Genomic DNA, 18,769 nt, shown 5'->3' with positions numbered 1-18,769 from the left:
ACACACACACACACACACACACACACACACACACACACACACACACACACACACACACACACACACACACACACACACACGAGGGTACACACACACACACACACACACACACACACACACACAATTTTGGAAGTTTTAGTACTAAAAGAACAGTTAGCTCCCTCATTTTTGTGCCCATGTGGTGATAAAAGCTTGTATTTCCAGCTGCTTTCTTAAGTTAGAACAAGTTCTTGAGAAAAAATTCTTATCTTCATTTGTTTTAAGGGAGTGCAAAAAAACAAAAACTTAAGTTAACCTTACGAAGTTTTGTGCCTCACTCGGATGAAAACTATGTCATAATATGGAAGATACGAGGTTGCTGCTGTTGTATTATTACCTTACAATTTTTTTTTCTTCAGAAATATGAAATGGAAGGTTAGGTGACAAAGGGAAAAAAACTCCTATATATACTAATTCTGGATGACTCCTTTGGATAAAAAGCTCTTATATCCCAATATTTTCTCTGTTGTATCGAATATCATTAACAACTGACATGAACACACATTTAGAGTGCTATTGCACTATTTAAAAAAAAAATCAACCAATAAATTGAAGTTATATTTGATGTGGTGAATTTTCAAAACACGTTTTTTCGTTTTGTTCTCAAAACAGCAAATATTGAAATACGAGGGTTTTGAAGTTTAGTTTTTTTTTTTTTTACTGTAGTACTAAAAATAAGTTCATTTCTCACAGAACAATTATGTAAATGAGCACTCACAAATATATTTCTGCCAGTCCCTCTCTCAGTTAATATTTGAGCTTGAAATTGGCTTGTAGGGGCGCAGAGCTGATCAACCGTATCCTGGTGAGAGAGGTAGAGATCCAGAAGGAACAAGAACATCAAATTCTCCTCGACATAAAGAGGAAGATGACCGTGCTCAAGGAACGTCAAACCGCCCTGAGGAAAGACTTCCAGGAACCCACAGAACACTTCCAGGGTAAGTTGGGCTATACAGGCATGAGACCAAGGGTAGGGCGGATGGTGGCGAGAGAGGTGAAGGGACGGGGAATGTTTACAGTGCTGTGAGCCGGGCTGTCAACAATGCCCACCAATGTTTAGCTCAGGCACCGTCGGGGCATACGCGCCTTAGTTCTATGCAGGAAAATGCAGCGCGCTATTCTGGCCATCTGGCCAACTGTTGTCCTCATCTCTAAGGCAGACTGATGCCAAGCGGTGTAAGTTACACCCGCCTTCAGGTTCAGGCATTTTCAAACGCTCGACTCAAGACTATATAAATGTGTACAATGTACAGTGGCCTAGTGGTTAAGATGCCGGGTGCAGTGGCCTAGTGAATAAGGCGCTGACCTCCTATGCGGAAGGTTGGGTGTTCAAATCCCAGTCAGTCGTGCCTGGTGGGTTAAGGGTGGAGATTTTTCAGATCTCCCAGGTCAACTTATGTACAGACCTGTAAGTGCATTATCCCCCTTCGTGTGTATGCACGCACAAGACAAAGTATGCACGGAAAAGATTCTGTAATCCATGTCAGAGGTGGGTTTTAAAAACACAAAAATATCCAGCATGCAAGCAAAAAAAAACCGGCAGAATAATTGACTAGACGATTGTGGCTGCTAGACTATTGTGGCTGCTAAACGATTGTGGCTGCTAGACGATTGTGGCTGCTAGACGATTGTGGCTGCTAAACGGATGAAGGATGAATGAAGATAAAGAATGTAGACAGTGGAGTCGAGGTTTGCATTCTGCTCTTAAATCAAGAGTGATTGCTGTTAGGCAGCGACAGTTGGACTCCATGCTGTTGGTGAGAGTGTAGAGTAAATCAAGCCTCTGTTTATTTCTTGATTTGTTGCAGGTGTAAGTTGAGTTTTATGAAGAAAAAAGTAGAGACAATCACAAGATAAGGGCCAAAAAAGTGATGGATTCTTTCCTAACAATAACAATCACTTTTGTCCATTAAAATTAACACCTTTACATTAAAATAGAAAATTGTCTATGACTTTCTCAACATATACTGTTCAAAAAAAGAAACGCATAGCTTGTAATATTTGGTTAATTTAGTTATATGGCTACAAGGATATCCACCAAACTGCAGAAAATGTTTATCTGGTCGTCGACCTTTCGTCCATTGCCACAAGTGAGCTCTGCACGTGACGCATGCGTTATCAGTGGCTACAATGTCAAAATTGCTCATTTGGCATGACCACTCGTCATGCTTCAGTGTAATCTCGTGAAACTCGGGGAATATTGAGCTCTCACCATGTCTTCCAAAACCCATAAAAGCGGATTGTTCGCCACAAAGAAATCAGACGACAATTCAGTGACGAAAGATGGCCCGATTGAGCAGAGAAGACCGCCAAATTGCATTGGGTCGTTTACAAGCAGGCCAAAGTCAAAGTGCAATCGCCAGGCACTTCCACGTGTCCCAGAGCACCATCAGTAGACTGTGGGTCAGGTTTCAAGCCACTGGCTCCGTTGCTGACTTGCCACGAGCGGGAAGACCAAGGGCGACAACTGCTGCTCACGACCGCTTCATACGGCTCCGCCACCTCCGGAATCGTTTCCTGTCGGCCTCATCTTCTGTCCAGGCTCTCCCCGGGCCACACCGATTATCGGACCAGACCGTGCGGAACCGCCTGCATGAAGCTGGTTTGAGAGCTCGCAGACCTCACAGAGGAGCTGTCCTCACCCGCCGCCATCGCCAGAACCGAGTGCAGTGGGGCAACCAGCACCTTCGCTGGACCGTCCGGAATCACTGGAGACACGTGTGGTTCAGCGACGAGTCCTACTTCCTGCTCCAGCGACATGATGGTCGGAGGAGGGTCTACCGGAGAGTAAACGAACGTTACGCGCCCAACTGTGTGGATGAGGCACCCGTTCATGGTGGTGGAGGCGTCATGGTGTGGGGGGCGATCAATACCGCTGGAAAGAGCACCCTGGTGCACGTCCAAGGGCGCATAACTGCCCAGCGATACGTGGAGGAAATTCTGCGCCCACACGCCCTTCCTCTTCTGGCTGACCAGGATGCCATATTCCAGCAGGACAACGCTCGCCCGCACACAGCACGACTCACCACCCAGTTCCTCACCGACCACCATGTCCAGGTGCTTCCCTGGCCATCCATGTCGCCAGACATGAACCCGATAGAACACCTCTGGGATGAATTGGACAGACGTGTGCGCAGGCGAGAAGAAGCGCCGGCAAATCACCGCGATCTATTGCAGGCACTTCAGGAGGAGTGGGACACCATCCCACAGCAAGATATCCGGCATCTGATCCAGTCCATGCCCAGAAGGTGCCGGGCAGTTGTTGCTGCTCAACTTGCAGTCACACCCCCTACTGACTTGACAGCCTCGGCACCCAATCGTATTGATTGACTGATTGATTTGAAGATGCAAATGAACTGTGTGTGCATTCAACTGTGTCCATACCAAATTTCAAACAAATAATCTAAATATTGGATTTTCTGTTAATTTTTTCGAAAAATAAAACAAATTTGGCAAGTAGCAACTATGCGTTTCTTTTTTTGAACAGTATAATAGATGGAGATTAGAATGGACTGATAAATGTTATTATTGAGAACTAACATACTTAGTTTTGGATTGCTTGACTCCACTTCTTCATATTCCTTGTTCACAGCGATCAGGGCAGGGGACTATTACCTCTTCGAAGAGGCTGATGAAGAAGAGGAGCAAGAAGAGAAGCCTGACTCTCTCACGTTTGGCCGTAGTGATGACCCGCAGGGAGAGAAGCGACTTGGCCCTCTGCAGGTAGGATTTCTTTTGCTTGACGTGTGCTTGAGCGCATTACTGTGGGTGAAAGTGGGATGCATAGCGTTTGTGTGTCTAGCAGACCGCTAGGGTGTGAATTGCATTGAAAGCTGCATGTTTTGTAATGTAGAGAGTATGGGAGATAGTTTTGCAAGTTTTTTTTTTCTAGAAGTACACAGTGCAGCAGCAGGATGTTCAGTTGTATAGCTGAGGGTTTAATTTACAGACCTGTTTACACTACACATTGAGCGTAGTAAACTACGATTTTGGTTCCCAAACTACGCAACTACGCATGCTTGTCTTATACTACGCAAACGTTTCGTTTCGACTACACATTTTGACATTTTGAATACGCAAAAACGCGATCGAGTTCCGATCCATAATTTGTACAAACCGGTTGTGTACTGCGTGCAAAACATGCCCGGCGCCCGCGAGAGTAGCGTAGTCAGTTGGTCTTGCTGCTGTTATTACAACTATCGCGGGCGTTTCAGCACATACTTTTCTGAACGCGGTCACTTCGTAGCTCATTCTTTCTGGAGGGAAAAAAATGGCTACAGCGACGAACACGGATTCAGAAGACTTTGGCGATCAACCGCCACGGAGCAAAAAAAAGAAGCTTGGTCAAACTCCCAGCAAGGCTTTTCTGCCAAAGTTGAAAGTACTATGAGGATCATCCATGCCTAGTTTCGTGGAGAAAAGGGAAGCATTTTGCCCACTGCACTGTGTGCAACACGGCTTTTTCAGAGAAGCACAGTGGGCTTTACGACCGTGTAACCGCCACAAGAAAAGCACTTCTCATGAGGAATTCGAGAAATCCCGACCAAAGCAGAGGAAAAATTGGACTGTTTTGTGAAGAAACCCGTGCCAGGGAAAGAAGACCAAGACAAGCTCACTTTTGAGAGATCGGTAACCAGAGCAGAGGCAATGACCTGCCATATTATTATTATTGCCGACGCAAACCTGTTCTGTTTATATGCAAATTTGCCTTCATGTTGATACACATACTCCCAGTCCCTACTTTTTGTGACTTGATGTTCTCAGATTGTCACAGGTCTTGAATAGGGGGTCCCACTGTATATGAACTGCATACCCCTCAACATAGCTTTTTTTTTAACAAATGCATGGGTGAAACTTTTCCGCCTTAGGGCGGAAATCCGCCAAATGAAATTGGTCAAATAAAGAATTCCTTATTTTGAAAATCTGTAAAAATAAAAAATGTTTTTTTTTTGTTTTTTTTCGCCGGCGATCCGATCTGTATTTTCTCTAACACAGTGACCGGACATCGCTGAATCTTTGTTTCCCTGAGCGCGCGAATTATCGGACTACAGCTTGGCATTTGTTATCATTGTTTACTGTGCAAATTTGTGTGTTTGAGATACCAGGAAAGGCCTACTTTTACCCTTAAAAAGCCTGATTTTTCGTTTTCTTCCGGGGGGCTTCGCCTCCCTGGGCCCCCTAAGAGGGCGTTGCCCCTGCACCCCACCAGGGCGTGGGCGGCCCATGGACCCCGGCATCATTTTCCTTATTTTTAATTCTGATCAGTTTCACCCATGCAAATGTTCCAAACTAGTTAATAATGTTTTTCTTAACAAATAAACTTAATGCTTGGCTTGTATTTTTGTGGGGGCTTTGTTTGTATTTGTATGAGGAGTATTGTTCACATTGTAATAGTTTTGTTTGGAGTGTTGAGTGTTTGTTTTAGTACGGTATAAGTAACTTCTGTTTTGCGGTTTGGGTTGATCGAATTGAAATACTACACATTCACCTGCCAAACTACACATTTGCCTTATTTTCACACCCAAAACTACACATGGTACATTTCAGGGGTAGGCAGGTCTGAATTTAGAAGTATGACTTTGGGGAGGAGGAAAATAACAGTAGAAATAGATTTACCGTATTTGACGGACTACAAGCCGCGACTTTTTTTTTTAAATCGCATTGCGGCTTATAAAAAGATGCGGCTAAAACGTTACCTAAACTTGAATAGCATTCACCTAATGGAAGTCGCCGCGGATTTTCATTTCGCTCGATTAGCGATTACTGGTACTTTATTAGCTCTCTACTCAAGACTCGGCGCTTTTCTCTTTCTTTCGCGAATCTTCGTTTGTCAACAAGTCGTCGTGACAAGATAGCGTACAGAGAAACACCGGATGTATCAGGATCTCGCGCGCGCGAGATTTCGTTTTTTTGTGTCTCGCGATAGTTGGAGGAGCGAGAGCCGCCATGTTGTGTTTTCGTCTGCTCGAAATGTGCGCAAAAGTCATAAATCATCCCAAAAAAGCTTATTCCGGGCGGGACTACATGTGTGTGTTGGTTACAAATTGTGTGTGTGATATTTTTCTTCAAACTTTTTCACTTTTCTTCTTTGTTTCACTTGTTTATTCTCGGAGCCGATTTCGCACACACAAAAACCGCGGGTTAGGGGGAAGAATTTACCCGATGCTCCCCAGCATGTCGTAAGAGGCGACTAACGGATTCTGTTTCTCTTTTTACCCTTGTTAAGTGTTTCTTGTATAGAATATAGTCAATTTTTGTAAAGATTTTAGTCAAGCAGTATGTAAGAAATGTTAAGTCCTTTGTACTGGAAACTTGCATTCTCCCAGTAAGGTAATACATTGTACTACGTTGCAAGCCCCTGGAGCAAATTTTTGATTAGTGCTTTTGTGAACAAGAAACAATTGACAAGTGGCTCTATCCCATCTCCCCACTTTCCCCGTCGCGATATAACCTTCGTGGTTGAAAACGACGTTAAACACCAAATAAAGAAAGAAAGAAAGAAAGATTTCGCCAAATACCGTACTTTCGTTTGCCTGGTTGTTTTGATTGATTGACACGATCTGATTATATTTTTTTCGACAGCGGCTAATATAGTGACGTGGCCTATACGTGGCTCGTCCCAATTTTTTTGTTAAATGTCGGGGGTGCGGCTTATAAAACGGTGCGTCTTATAATCCGTCAAATACGGTAATTGGAAGTACAGTGGAACCCCCCTGTTAAGACCTCCAACAATCTGAGAAAAGCAAGTTTAAAGGGAGGGAATCTTAAAAGGGAGGTACATTGACATTGGCTATCAACAGAAAGTCTGAGACAAGAGGGTCTTAAAAGGATGGGGATCTTAATTTGGGGGGGTCGTAAAAGGGGGTTCCACTGGACAGTTATACTGTTTTTATGAGAAACAAGTTGTTAAGCTGTTTCATTATGAACAGGTTATCACATCCACAGGAAGCAATAGACAGGCCTGGAAATGATACACCTTTCGTCGTAAATACGACCAAGTCCTTTTCTAATTGTGTAAGAAAAGAGCCTCCGTGTGCCCTTAAAGAGTGGTTAAAACGCAAAATGTTTCCGTCAGTAGGCCCAAACCACTTTTACTCATTCCCAGGCCTGAATGGATTGTTCTTGATGTAAAGAATAGTTTGTCTTCAATGTTGAGCTTTTGAGTTAAAATGTGTATACTTTGATAGTATTGTGCCTTCAAATGTGCACACAGAACTTTTGTTTCTTTATTCTTGCACATTTTGAAGTTCTTCGTGATTTTCACGTAAAGCATGTGTGCACCCAGCTGTCTTCAGAAATTTGATGGATAATTTGTACTAAATGTTCATTAAGAAAAATGTATTGAGAATCTCAGGTATTTTTTTAGACTTTTTCTCGGTGTTAGTGTGTATGTTTCTGGGTGAGTGCTCCTTATCCTTTGTCTGATAATTTTCAAAACCTCGTTTCTCGATGTCATTCCTGTCTCTTTTGTGCAGTTTGTTGTAGTCATTGGTTGGGATTTTATTGTTGTAGTTACCGTTGTCTGAAAGCCAGACAAAATGCCATAATTTTTGTTGTGAAATTTGTATCTGAATGGTTTGCTTCAACCAGGGTTGTAAGCAAACCAGATTTTTGGGGGGGCATTTTCCTGTTGGTAAAAGGGGCAGTTTTATGAGTTGTAGCTGAATTAGATACTTCCTTTCCCATGTAAAACTCCTTATCAACCATCACAGGCTTTTACGTGAGAATAGAGTATACCTTTTCACTTGAAAACATACACACACGCACACACACACACACACACACACATACACACACGCACACACACACACACACACACACACATACATACACACACACACTCACACTCACACACACACACACACACATACACACACACACACACACACACACACAAAAGAACGACCTGCAGCCTGGCTGATGTCTGGGCAAAGTGGAATTTTTTGCTGAATTAAATTCCGAACTGACCTGCGAATTTAATTGTGCCTGATTCGTTCAGTAAAAAAAATCACTCCGTTTGGGAAGCTGGCGGCAGAAATTTCCCACTCTGGTACTTGTGCAAGTGGGGGGTTCTTCTTTTTCCATGTAAAAGTCAGGACAGGTATGGTAATGGATTACACGATGGCTCACACAGGAAGATAGGAGCGGTATTCGTAAATGTGCAGTTTAATGTTGCAAATTGTGCTCACTCCACTACCCTCTCCTGCTCTCCGGTCATGTCAAAATGTGACCCTCCACCACGAAATGAGTCGCATGTCACCTTTGCATGATTTTCATATTTTTACATTTTCCTAAAGAGTTTTTTATGCTCTATCCAGTAGTGAAAACCGTTTTAGAAAAGAGCGAAAACTGTTTGAGTTATAAGCCTGTGACTTTAGGTGACCCTCACACTGTTACCAGACACTCCCCGGACTTATATTAAACCTAGCGCAGAACCGCGCGAGGTGACATGCGACTCATTTCGTGGTGGAGGGTCACAAATGTCAACCATTGCTGTCTGCACTAGGTGCCACTCCTTGTATTTGCTGCCTCTACACTTGGCATTTGTTCCTTTGGGAAATTGTTGGCTTGGAGTTGTCTTAGAGACACAAACCTTATCTACTGTTCCCCCTCCAAACCTTCACCAACTGTCTTCACATCTCCACATCTCCCTTCCGGCCTGAATCCTCCTTCAACTTCTCTCCCCCCCCCCCCCCCCCCACACACACACATCCCGCCCCCACCCACATCCTGCCCCCACCCACCTCTACCCCTCCTCGAGTTCCATTACCTCCTTTTCCTTGTCCACCCCTTGTTCCTGCAAAAAACCTTCTGCCTATACAGTGGAACCCCCCTTCCAAGACCGCAAACAATCTGAGAAATCAAGGTCTTAAAAGGGGTGTCTTAAAATGGGGGTCAATTTACAGACTTTATGAACAGAAGATCTGAGAAATCAAGGTCTTAAAAAGGGAGAATTTAGTCTTAAATTGGGGGGTCTTAAAAGGGGGGCTCCACTGTACTTCATCAGCCTAAAGCAGACTTTGTACTATTTGTTATTCTTAACCAGAATGTTGTGAGTTTTGCTGGCACTTTTTCCTGTTTTCTGTGTTGTATTAGCTGCACCTTTTTGACCTTGATTTTTTGAATTAGGTCATCACCACGGCAATGGACAAGGGCGCAGCATCTGCCATTACAAAGGTCAAACAGCAGGATGAACCTGATGTAAGATGAACGTAAAATAAAAACAACTAACATTAATAGAATGAATATAGAAATTATCTCAAAAGAACGGTTGACTAAAACTAAAAGAGTATTGTGAGTGTAAGAATTGTAAATCTGTAATAGATGAATTCTGGAAATAACTCTGTGGGGTTTGTATGGGTTGTGAAAGAGTGAATACCCTTGCTTTTGCTCGGACAAATATTAACATGTGCTTCACAGAGCTGCCAATTGCTTCGCTTTCAGCGTAGCATGCTACGTTTTAAGAGCAATTACTAAGCCAAGCTAAAGATTGCTACGCTTAAACAAATAATCACAAGCATGCAAAAGTTCCCTCTTTTTTGTGAGTCCTAGTACTTGTCTCTGCTTCCCACTCCGTGTAACGGTCTCAAAACGGGTCATAAAACATCGTCTACACTGAAATGTGGCACTGCAGATACTCTCTAATGGGCATAATAATTTGTTCCTGCAATCTCATCAAACTTTATTAAAAATGTCTATAATATTGCGCAAGATGGCATAATTGCGGATGTGGGAATTAATTTGAGAAAATGTTATACTTAAACACCATTAGCTACGCTGAAAATGGAGAGAAACAAATCTAGATTGCTACACTTGAGGCTTCACAAGGTTTTTTTCTGTACTCGTGTTTGAGACGCACCCTCTCGCTAGTGACTGACCTGTAATGTCACGTGGGAAAGTTTCCCCACGTGACGTTTTCCAAGAAAGGATTTAAAGAAAACTTATAAAGAAAGTTTTGCACTTTGTACACTTATAAGCCATCTCAAGAAGAGTGTCGAGGAAATAAATGCCAGGAATGGAAAATAAACTGACCTGTTTAGTATCATAGTTGTCGCATGCAGCCCTCTTTGTCACACAGAAAAATAGAAAAATCCACACAATTGGCGCTTCTGCTGTATTGGGCACAAGCAAAAGAATTCGCACAAAGTGAAAATACTATTGTTCCTGGAAATGTGCAGCAAGACCAAAGCCACTTGATACCAACCTTACTCCCAGTCTTATCAAACTCACTGTACTCCACCAGCTGTGTGTCCTTGAAATTAAAAAGACACTGGCTTTTTTTACCCTTGGTCAATGACCTATATTTTCAACTCAGACCCGGTCTCAGGAGACTGTGCCAAGGTCATTGCAGCAGAATCATGCATTTTGCTACAGAGGGAGTGTTATTTTTCTTTCTGTGTAGCATGTGTACGCTTCTTTTGTCATACACAAGGGGCTACCATTCAGTACGGCACAGGGTTCAAAGTTGAGGAAAAGAGGTTCGATTTACAATCCTGGAAGCTTGGTGTGTAATGTTCACATTAGACTGTTGCTGTTTTAGAGTTTGTATGTTCACATGTCATACGTTTTTTACAAGTTGAATGTTGACATTCAGTTGATGCTTTTGCTTTATCACAGTATTTTCTTCATTCACATTGTGAAATATGGTGTTTGAGTCAAATTCACTTCATTTACTCTTTGAAAGGTGCATGTGTTCACAATCAAGTTGATCTTTGAATTTGCATTGGGGCTGGGCCGCTATTGCACGGGCCGCTATTGCGCGGGGCCGCTATTGCGCGAATCTAACCCTAACCCTAACCCTAACCCTAACCCTAACCCTAAAGATTCGCGCAATAGCGGCCCCGCGCAATAGCGGGCCGACCCCGTGACTGTTATACGTTTTATTCTCTCACTTTCAATCAGTTTTTGTCGGTCATGTAACTTCTGTTTTTGTCTCGACCAAGTATTGTAAAAATGCTTTGCGGTTAGTCTCACATTATGATTGAAGAAAAAAGTCACAGAAATCAGAAGTTGTGAAAAAGTTCAACTCATTGTAAAAGTGAGCATTTAGGGACGAAAATCTTCGTACTAGAAAATCCAAATGTAATGGTTCATATTCTGTGATTAGCAAGTTCGACTCTAATTGCATGCTATGAGCACATTCTGATTCTACTTTGTCTGTGTGTGTGTTTCACAGGGTGCTAAGGCAGAAATGGGCCAGTCTTCAGTGGACCCTAAAACCAAGGATGAAGATCAAAGCTCCCAAGATGGTAAGAATATGTTTTATCTTGCTATGAGTATATAAAGGTGGAACATGCTCAGTTAGCATGGCCTGGTGAACTTTTTAATGTTTCTCTCTCAAAGTACAGTTAAAGTACAAAGTTCAGTTCAAGTGCAGTTCAAGACCTCCAAAAATGAGGAGGGAGTCTGAAAATGGAGGTAAATTTACAGAGGTTATGAAAAGAAAATCTGAAAAAGTAATAATAGGTTTTAAAGGGAGGTCATTTGAAATCAGGGAGTCTAAAAGGGGGTCTCATTGTATCAGTTTACAAGTGACTTGTGAGTTCTCATTAGCTACAGCTGCAAAATCAGCATGATGCATGCACACACAAGTATTCAAACACACATGTACACATACAACACTCATCAGTGTTTTACAGTTGCATTCTGGGTGTAAATGGAATCAAAGCCTGACATTTGATCACCAATGCTGTCACAGTCGAGACAGTAATGGTTATTTGGAATCTTCTCTCTTTAATTTTTTTTCTCATTTCATTTTTTAAAAATTTCCATAACTTTATTGAAGCGAAATTCAGGTCGCTTCCTCCAAGTGGAAAGCTAGCAGCAACAGATTCCGCTACCCAGGTGTGTGTGTTTTTAGGTGTAATCAGCCACCTGCCCGTATGGCGGAATGTCCGAGCTCTTTTATGTACCACTGTGGTGACACGGGGATGGAACTTGGATACCGTCTCCGAGTCTGCACATAAAGTTGACCTGTGAGGCTGTGTCCGTCTCGGCCCGGATTCAAACCCCTGACCCACGGATCACAAGTCCAGGAGCCCAATGCATGGCCCCTTCATAGGAGCCTAATTTGATGATGTCACGGCAATAAAGTTGGTGGACTCCATAAAGTCTCTTATTTCTAATGCATAGACCGCGCATAGAGCCTTATGTCGGCCATAAAATTATAGCAGACCCCTCCTTCCAATAAGAGTTATGGAACCCGCTATTGGAGCGTTTAAAATGGCGGCTGCTTTCATGCCGATTCAGGATGAGAAGAAATTTGAGAAGCAACCGGATCTTTCTTGACCGCCTACATCCACTGAATCGTTACGACGACGTGGAACTGTACATAAAATTACGCTTTCGTCGGCAGGACATTCATGCAATCACGGATGAACTGTAAGAGCAACTCGGAACTGCCGAATCGAAAGGGTGCATTGCCGCCGGTTCTGCGGGTTATCTTGACTTTGGGTCAGTTTTTACGCCTGCGGATCTTTTCAAGATGTGTGTGGCGAACTGATCGCGGTACATAATAATAATGATAATAATAATAATAATACGGGAATTTATAACATCAAACACAGCATGCAGAACCAGCAAGAGAGTGACTTATACCTTTATGGCGAGGGTACCAGAATGGATATAGTTTCCAAACCACGAAAGCCAAGTTTTATCAGGAGACAGGCTTTCCAAACTGTCTGCGGCAAATGGTGTAAAACTGACCCGCCGCGAAGCATCACAAAGCTTCACGCATGCGCAGAGACACAGGATGACGGGGAATCCCTTCCACTATCTACGTGTTAAAAATAGAGCCGCTCTTAGCTATGGCAGGCACTATTTCACCTCATGCATGCGGACCGCTGAGTTCTATAGTGCGTTTCATAGCTATGCGCTCCACAGCGCTATGAAATCCAAAAAGTATGGAGGGGCTATGCATTGGGCTCCTGTGCTCTACCAACTGAGCTACCCTTCATCTCTCTCTCTCTCTCTCTCTCTCTCTCTCTCTCTCTCTCTCTCTGATAGTTTTTAGCGTTAAACTTTTAACCTATTTGGAATCATGTTACTATTCCTGTTAGTGTACATATGCGTGCGCGAGTGTAGTATGCTTCGTATGGTATTTTTATCTGTTGTCTTATTATTTGTTTTGTCTTTTAATGTGCACCACACTGAAATTTCTCTGTATGAGATAATAAAGTATTCGTATTCGTATTCGTATTCGTATTCTCTCTCTCTCTCTCTCTCTCTCTCTCTCTCTCTCTCTCTCTCCCTCTCTCTCTCCCAACCCACCATCTCGGTCTTTTATCTCTCTCTTACTGATTCTGGCAGCAAAACTTGACAGTGCTGAAACAGCTGTGGAGAAAGCCAAAACGTGGGGGAACTTCTTTGCCACGCTCATCGGAAGCATAGCTGATTGGTTGATCAGGCTCTGCAACCAGATTTCCCGCAACTACAGACTTGTTGCTCGAAAACTGGAGGGAGAATTGCGCATTGAAAAAGATCGAATCAAGGTATGGTTTCTGCGTCCTGTCAAAAATTGTGTGAATCTCTGTGTTTGTGGTTTAAGTCTGATTCAAAAACTGTGGCTTGACTTGTGATGACCAGTTTCTCTGTGTTTGTTTGAGCTTGCCATTGTTCCGTCCTATTACGTGTATTCGTTCTGAATTGTTTGTTGTTTGGGGAATTGCTGTGTTGTGAAACTTGCCATCCAGATACAATGGAGTCCGGGTACAACGAATCTCAAGGGAGATACATTTTAGTTCGTTATATCAGTAATTCGCTGTAGAGTTTTCAACCCTAAATGGCCTCAAGACAAGTTTTCCCACTCACCTTCAAATGATCGTCCCATCGATCTTTCCTTGGAGAGTACAATCTCTGCATGTTTTCAACAGCTTCATAATCCATAGAGAGGCATAGTTCAAATGTTCACTTTACTGTAATTTTAGAAGTAAAATTTAAAATTCGCGTAAAAGCATGTACCGTATTTTCCGGGTCATAAGGCGCGACTTTTTTCCTGGAGTGTATCAAAATACGAAAAAAATCAAAGAGACCGCCTGAGTACCAGTCAAACAACTTGTGATAATGCATGTAGGTACTACCCTGGCCATGTTTTCTCTCAAGACATCAAAGAGACCGCCCCATAGGTTAAACTCGGTCACTGACCCCGGTGCAGGAAGTGTTTCCTCTCTCAGATATGACAGGGGAACCACCTCTCATAGCTAAAACTGGGTCGTTGACCCCTGGGAAGAAGGTCAGTGTCTCTAAACAAGGCATCACAATGGACCTGCCTTTGATCTCGTCGCACACACAGAGCACACATATTTCCACTCTGTATTCTTCCTTTGATGTGCGGCTTATTTTCATTCTTCGACCGTTTGTTACCGGTATACTTTTACTTGTGTTTGTGTATTTTTGTGTATTTTTGTCTTTGGAGACAATTATTGACATCAGTTTGTTGTAGCCTTGTGACTTTTAGAGACAAAACGGCTCTGGGGCGATGAAAACGTGTTTGTTATAAGAGGGGTTCGTTATGCAAATGAGTTCAAAAGGTTCGTTGTAGCCGGAAAGTAACAAGTAAGAAATAGAAGGCTGTCTGCCGGGAAATCAATGGCAGTTCGTTAAAAGCGGGATTTTGTTATACCCAGGTTCGTTATAGCTGGACTCCACTGTAGATGCATGCATGTATACATTGGTGCAGGGACACACACAAATAGTGACATGCTTGGATGCACAGACAGACAGAATTGTTCTCTGCCAACAAACCACTTTTATTTTAGGGGGGGGGGGGGGGGGGGAGGGGGCTGTGAAGAAGTTGGCTTATCTTTCTTGTATGAGTTCACTGTGTATTTATCTTCATGTTCACTCTATTACTTGTAGAAACATTCAGACTGCTAGCTTTACAGTCAAAGTAGTAGTGCTTTTGTTATATAGGCATACAGTGCAATTGCTCATAACAGGGTAAGTGTCATTGCTTGAGTTGTCAGCGTTCCAGAGGTTACCTTTTAAGAGTTTCTGTTGGTCAGAGATTAACTTTTCAGAACTGTATCATGAAAGCCAGTGCACAGTACTTTCTTGTCTGTCAGGCTTTGAATTGTTTTGAACTCTTTTCACCTCTCCGATGTTATTGCTCTCACATAGCATACGCTAAAAGTAACAGATGTTCTGCTTTTTTGTAAGAAAAAAAGAGTGTTTTTCGTTGTTGTTTTTTTGGCATAGAGTTTCGTTTTCAGTTCCTGTCAGTTTTGATGTACCGTTTCAACCAGTTTCTAACAACGTTTCTTTTCTGCTGTAAACATGCAGACTGACAGTGATAAAGCAGTACATTTCTTAGCTTCATATTTGACTTGGTTTTCTTCCCTGTGAAAATGCTATCACTTGTTCAGTCAGATCTAAATTCACCTCAGTTGTCATTCTCATCTTTTGATATGAAAGTATGTTTTGAAGCTTCAACTAACATTTTGTGATTTGAGAATATACTAGGCTTTGGCTTTTTGTGTTGTAAGGCTCTGTGCTTTGATTTTTGTTTTTTTTGTTTTAGTATTTTGCATGAAACTTGCTTTCTGTGTTCAACCTATTTGTAGTTGTTGTTGAGAGTTCAGTCAATTTATTTTGTTGTTTTTGTTTATTTCTAGTTGCTTGAATTAAAGATTTTGAGTCTTGATTAGTTTTTTATTTATTCATTCATGTATTTATTTAATTTATTTATTTAAGAAAAAATATTTTTTATTGATTTATTTATTGATTTCTGTTTTCTTATTTTTTAATTTGAGTATTAATTTATTCATTGACTAATTTTTTAAATTGTATTCACTTTCACTTTCTTGCATCCCTGAATGCCCCTCTTGACGGTTGATTTTGTTGCTTGTGTACGTACTGCAGTCGCGGTACAAACCACGGCCCTTGTCCCCAATAGAGATGAGTTGGTTAGAACCTAGCAACGCCCTTTCCAGCACGAGTAACCCGACCTTCACCCCAGACGAACCAGAGTTGGTGGACGCTGAGGTATTGAAACGCATTCTGATTTGTCCTTTCGCACAACCCTGGCGATGTATTGCACCTTATCATCTATTGAACGCCAGTTGAAGCCTTGGCAACTGTAGTTATGGGGAGGATGCCTTGAATAGCAACCCTAGCCATGGAGTTGGTATCTTATTCCTGCTTTGAATCATAGCCATGTTATTCCCCTAAGCATGCCGGTATATGTACGCTTTGTTTTGTATCGTCTTGTAAAGTGTGTTTAAACAAATATCGATCAATACAAAATTGTATTATTGTTTACTATCAATTATTGTATTTATCATAATTGCATCTATTTGCTGGTTTATGGAGCATTTGTAAGCAGTAAAAAGATTTTTTGTGTAGCTTAATTGGTTACTTAGAGAATATTCTATATGAGGGATGATCCAAAATATTCACTCACATGCAGATTTCTGAGAAACTGTACAAGGTGTCTGCTTTTGTACATAGATATGTGGGGGTTCCTTAATTTACCACAGAAACAACAATTTCTCTTTTTCTGCGGGGCTCTTTTAGAGCAGTTTAAAAAATGCTTGTCCCTGCCCCTTAACTAGAGGTCTTTATACATTTCTGTGAGCCAACTCCAGTTTGGAACATCAAAAAGAAGACAGTTTTCTCCCATCTTTATTGAAACTGTCCATTTTCTGCCTCAGGCAAAAAGGGACATATTTTGACTGCCATTTTAGACTACTATCACTGTATCAGCAGGTTGACTTTATAACAACCTGGCTTTTAGATATTATGTGTCATTTAGTTGTGTTGACATTGAAGAGTTTTTGTCAGATTGTTTGATGATTCATTTTTGGGCATACGCCATACATATACCTAACAGTTTGAACTCTGAAGGGTGTGAAGATTTTGTCCCCACCATTTCTTGCGCTGTACAAATGCTGTGAAAAATTATGAGCTTAACTGTTGCATTGGCTTGATTTTTGTGCAATCGTGTTGTGTTCGTTGCTTTTGCATGATTTTACCCCCACTGTCCCTTTCTGAAAATGGTGTGGTGCACAAATCTCTTTGCAAGAAAAGAACGGATTTAGATACAAAATAAACAATCAAACCAGCATATCAAAAAACAAACCAATCAAATAACTAACAAACCAAACAGCCAGCGAGCCAACCAACCAACCAACCAACCAACAAACAAGCAAGCAGAACCCTGCATACAAAAATCAATTAAACAAATTAACAACTGCAGAAGGGGAATCAGTGAGCATTATATTCAGCTGTTTAAGTGCTGATAGTAAAAGCTAGTCATGGATACTGCAATAATGGCAAAGAGATACAATTAATATGGGTTTTGAGTTATTGAATGCAAGCGGCTAATATTCTTGTAATCTTTGCAGGTTTTATTCAATTTTGTTTTGGGCAGTGCTTTGATGATTATTGTGGCAATTAATGTTATTGAATGGTTTGGTTACAGATTATATATACTGGCTTTGATTAACTTGCATCTTAAGTACATGTAACAATTAGATGAGGATGATCTTGTATGAAAAAAACTAACAAATCATACTTTAACTTGTTATGGTGAGTTTTAAGAACACTAACACTGTTTTAATAGCATTCTGTTATGTATACTAGAGTTTAAGATGTGGTGCAGGAAACCTTTATGATGAGGACTGATCCATAGTGTAGATTATTTTATACAAGTTTTTCTAGTCTGATTTCTTTTTTGTGTATTGGTGCACTTCAGAAAGTTTTTCTCTCTCAGTTTTTAGATTTCATATTTGTAAGGCAGGTTCAGAAAAATAAATGCAGTCTGTGTGGTTATTTTCTTGATATGTATTATAATATTTTACATGGACACACATTCTTTTTAGAGACAAATTCTTTTATTGAGGCACAAGATACAAAATGACACATAAAAAGAGAAAGTGTTGTCTTCACCTGCAATCATTGTAGATTTCATGCATGAACACTACATTGTTGCCTGTCCATATGGATCAGGAAAGACTTTCTGAGACACCCATAAAGTAAAGGAACATGGAGAAAAAAAGAAAGTGAAGTTCAGCGACAAAGAAAGCATGACAAGCAGCAAGTTTGACAAAAGCAGAAAGAAAAGAAAACAGAAAAAAAACCAGAAACAAAGACAGAGAGAGGAAAAGACAGAGAGGCAGACAGGGACAGGTGAGAATGGGTTGTTCTGGTGAGGTTATGCCCCCTCTTTCTTTCGGCTGGTAACTGACGCCACCTCGCGGCAAGATCACATGAGAAAGGAAGAAAACTTGCATTGGTCCCAAATAGCGTATCGGTTTGGTAACAGTTCGTGTGTAAGTCGTGCATTTTATACTGTAAACAGACAATGGTCGGTTCTGGTGAGGTTATACCCCTTCTTTCTTTCAGCTGGTAACTGGCGCCACCTCGCGGAAAGATCACAGGAGTTGTCTCGCGTTATCACCCCAGAAGCGCTCATTGTTCTGCCAGAACAAATTCGGAATGTGTTTGCAATCTGTTTCAGAGGGAAAAAATCAGAGGACGTGCATCATCAAGACGTTCTACACCCAAAGAAGAAGAATCGGCTGATGGTGAATCCGCAAAGTTAGTATCTTTGTTTTTATGTGCGTGCATGTGTGTGAGCTTGAGTGCATGTGAGCTAGCTTGTGTTTGTGTGTGTGTGTGTGTGTGCGTGTGTCTGTGTCTGTGTCTGTGTGTGCGTGTGTATGTGTCCGTGTCTGTGTCTGTGTGGGTAGGTGGGTGTGTTTGTGTACTTCTACGTAAAAAGCATCTCAGA

General features: G+C 41.7%; 1 protein-coding gene across 3 annotated transcripts in view; it reads left to right on the top strand.

Moving 5' to 3' along the window:
• The window catches only part of LOC138963088 (piezo-type mechanosensitive ion channel component 2-like), a 185,969-nt gene that overhangs the window by 124,291 nt on the left and 42,909 nt on the right, over positions 1–18,769 (top strand). For all 3 annotated transcript variants that reach the window (XM_070335119.1, XM_070335110.1, XM_070335101.1), the window contains 6 exons: positions 817–977; positions 3,632–3,762; positions 9,169–9,240; positions 11,216–11,288; positions 13,348–13,529; positions 18,497–18,576. In XM_070335119.1, coding sequence (XP_070191220.1) covers positions 817–977; positions 3,632–3,762; positions 9,169–9,240; positions 11,216–11,288; positions 13,348–13,529; positions 18,497–18,576 — 699 coding nt within the window. The remainder of the gene's footprint in view (positions 1–816; positions 978–3,631; positions 3,763–9,168; positions 9,241–11,215; positions 11,289–13,347; positions 13,530–18,496; positions 18,577–18,769) is intronic.

This window comes from Littorina saxatilis, linkage group LG1, assembly GCF_037325665.1.
Source record: "Littorina saxatilis isolate snail1 linkage group LG1, US_GU_Lsax_2.0, whole genome shotgun sequence".
Classification (NCBI taxonomy): domain Eukaryota; kingdom Metazoa; phylum Mollusca; class Gastropoda; order Littorinimorpha; family Littorinidae; genus Littorina; species Littorina saxatilis.
The sequence above is the reverse complement of the archived record's forward strand: the minus strand, read 5'-3'. Positions and strand labels throughout refer to the sequence as shown.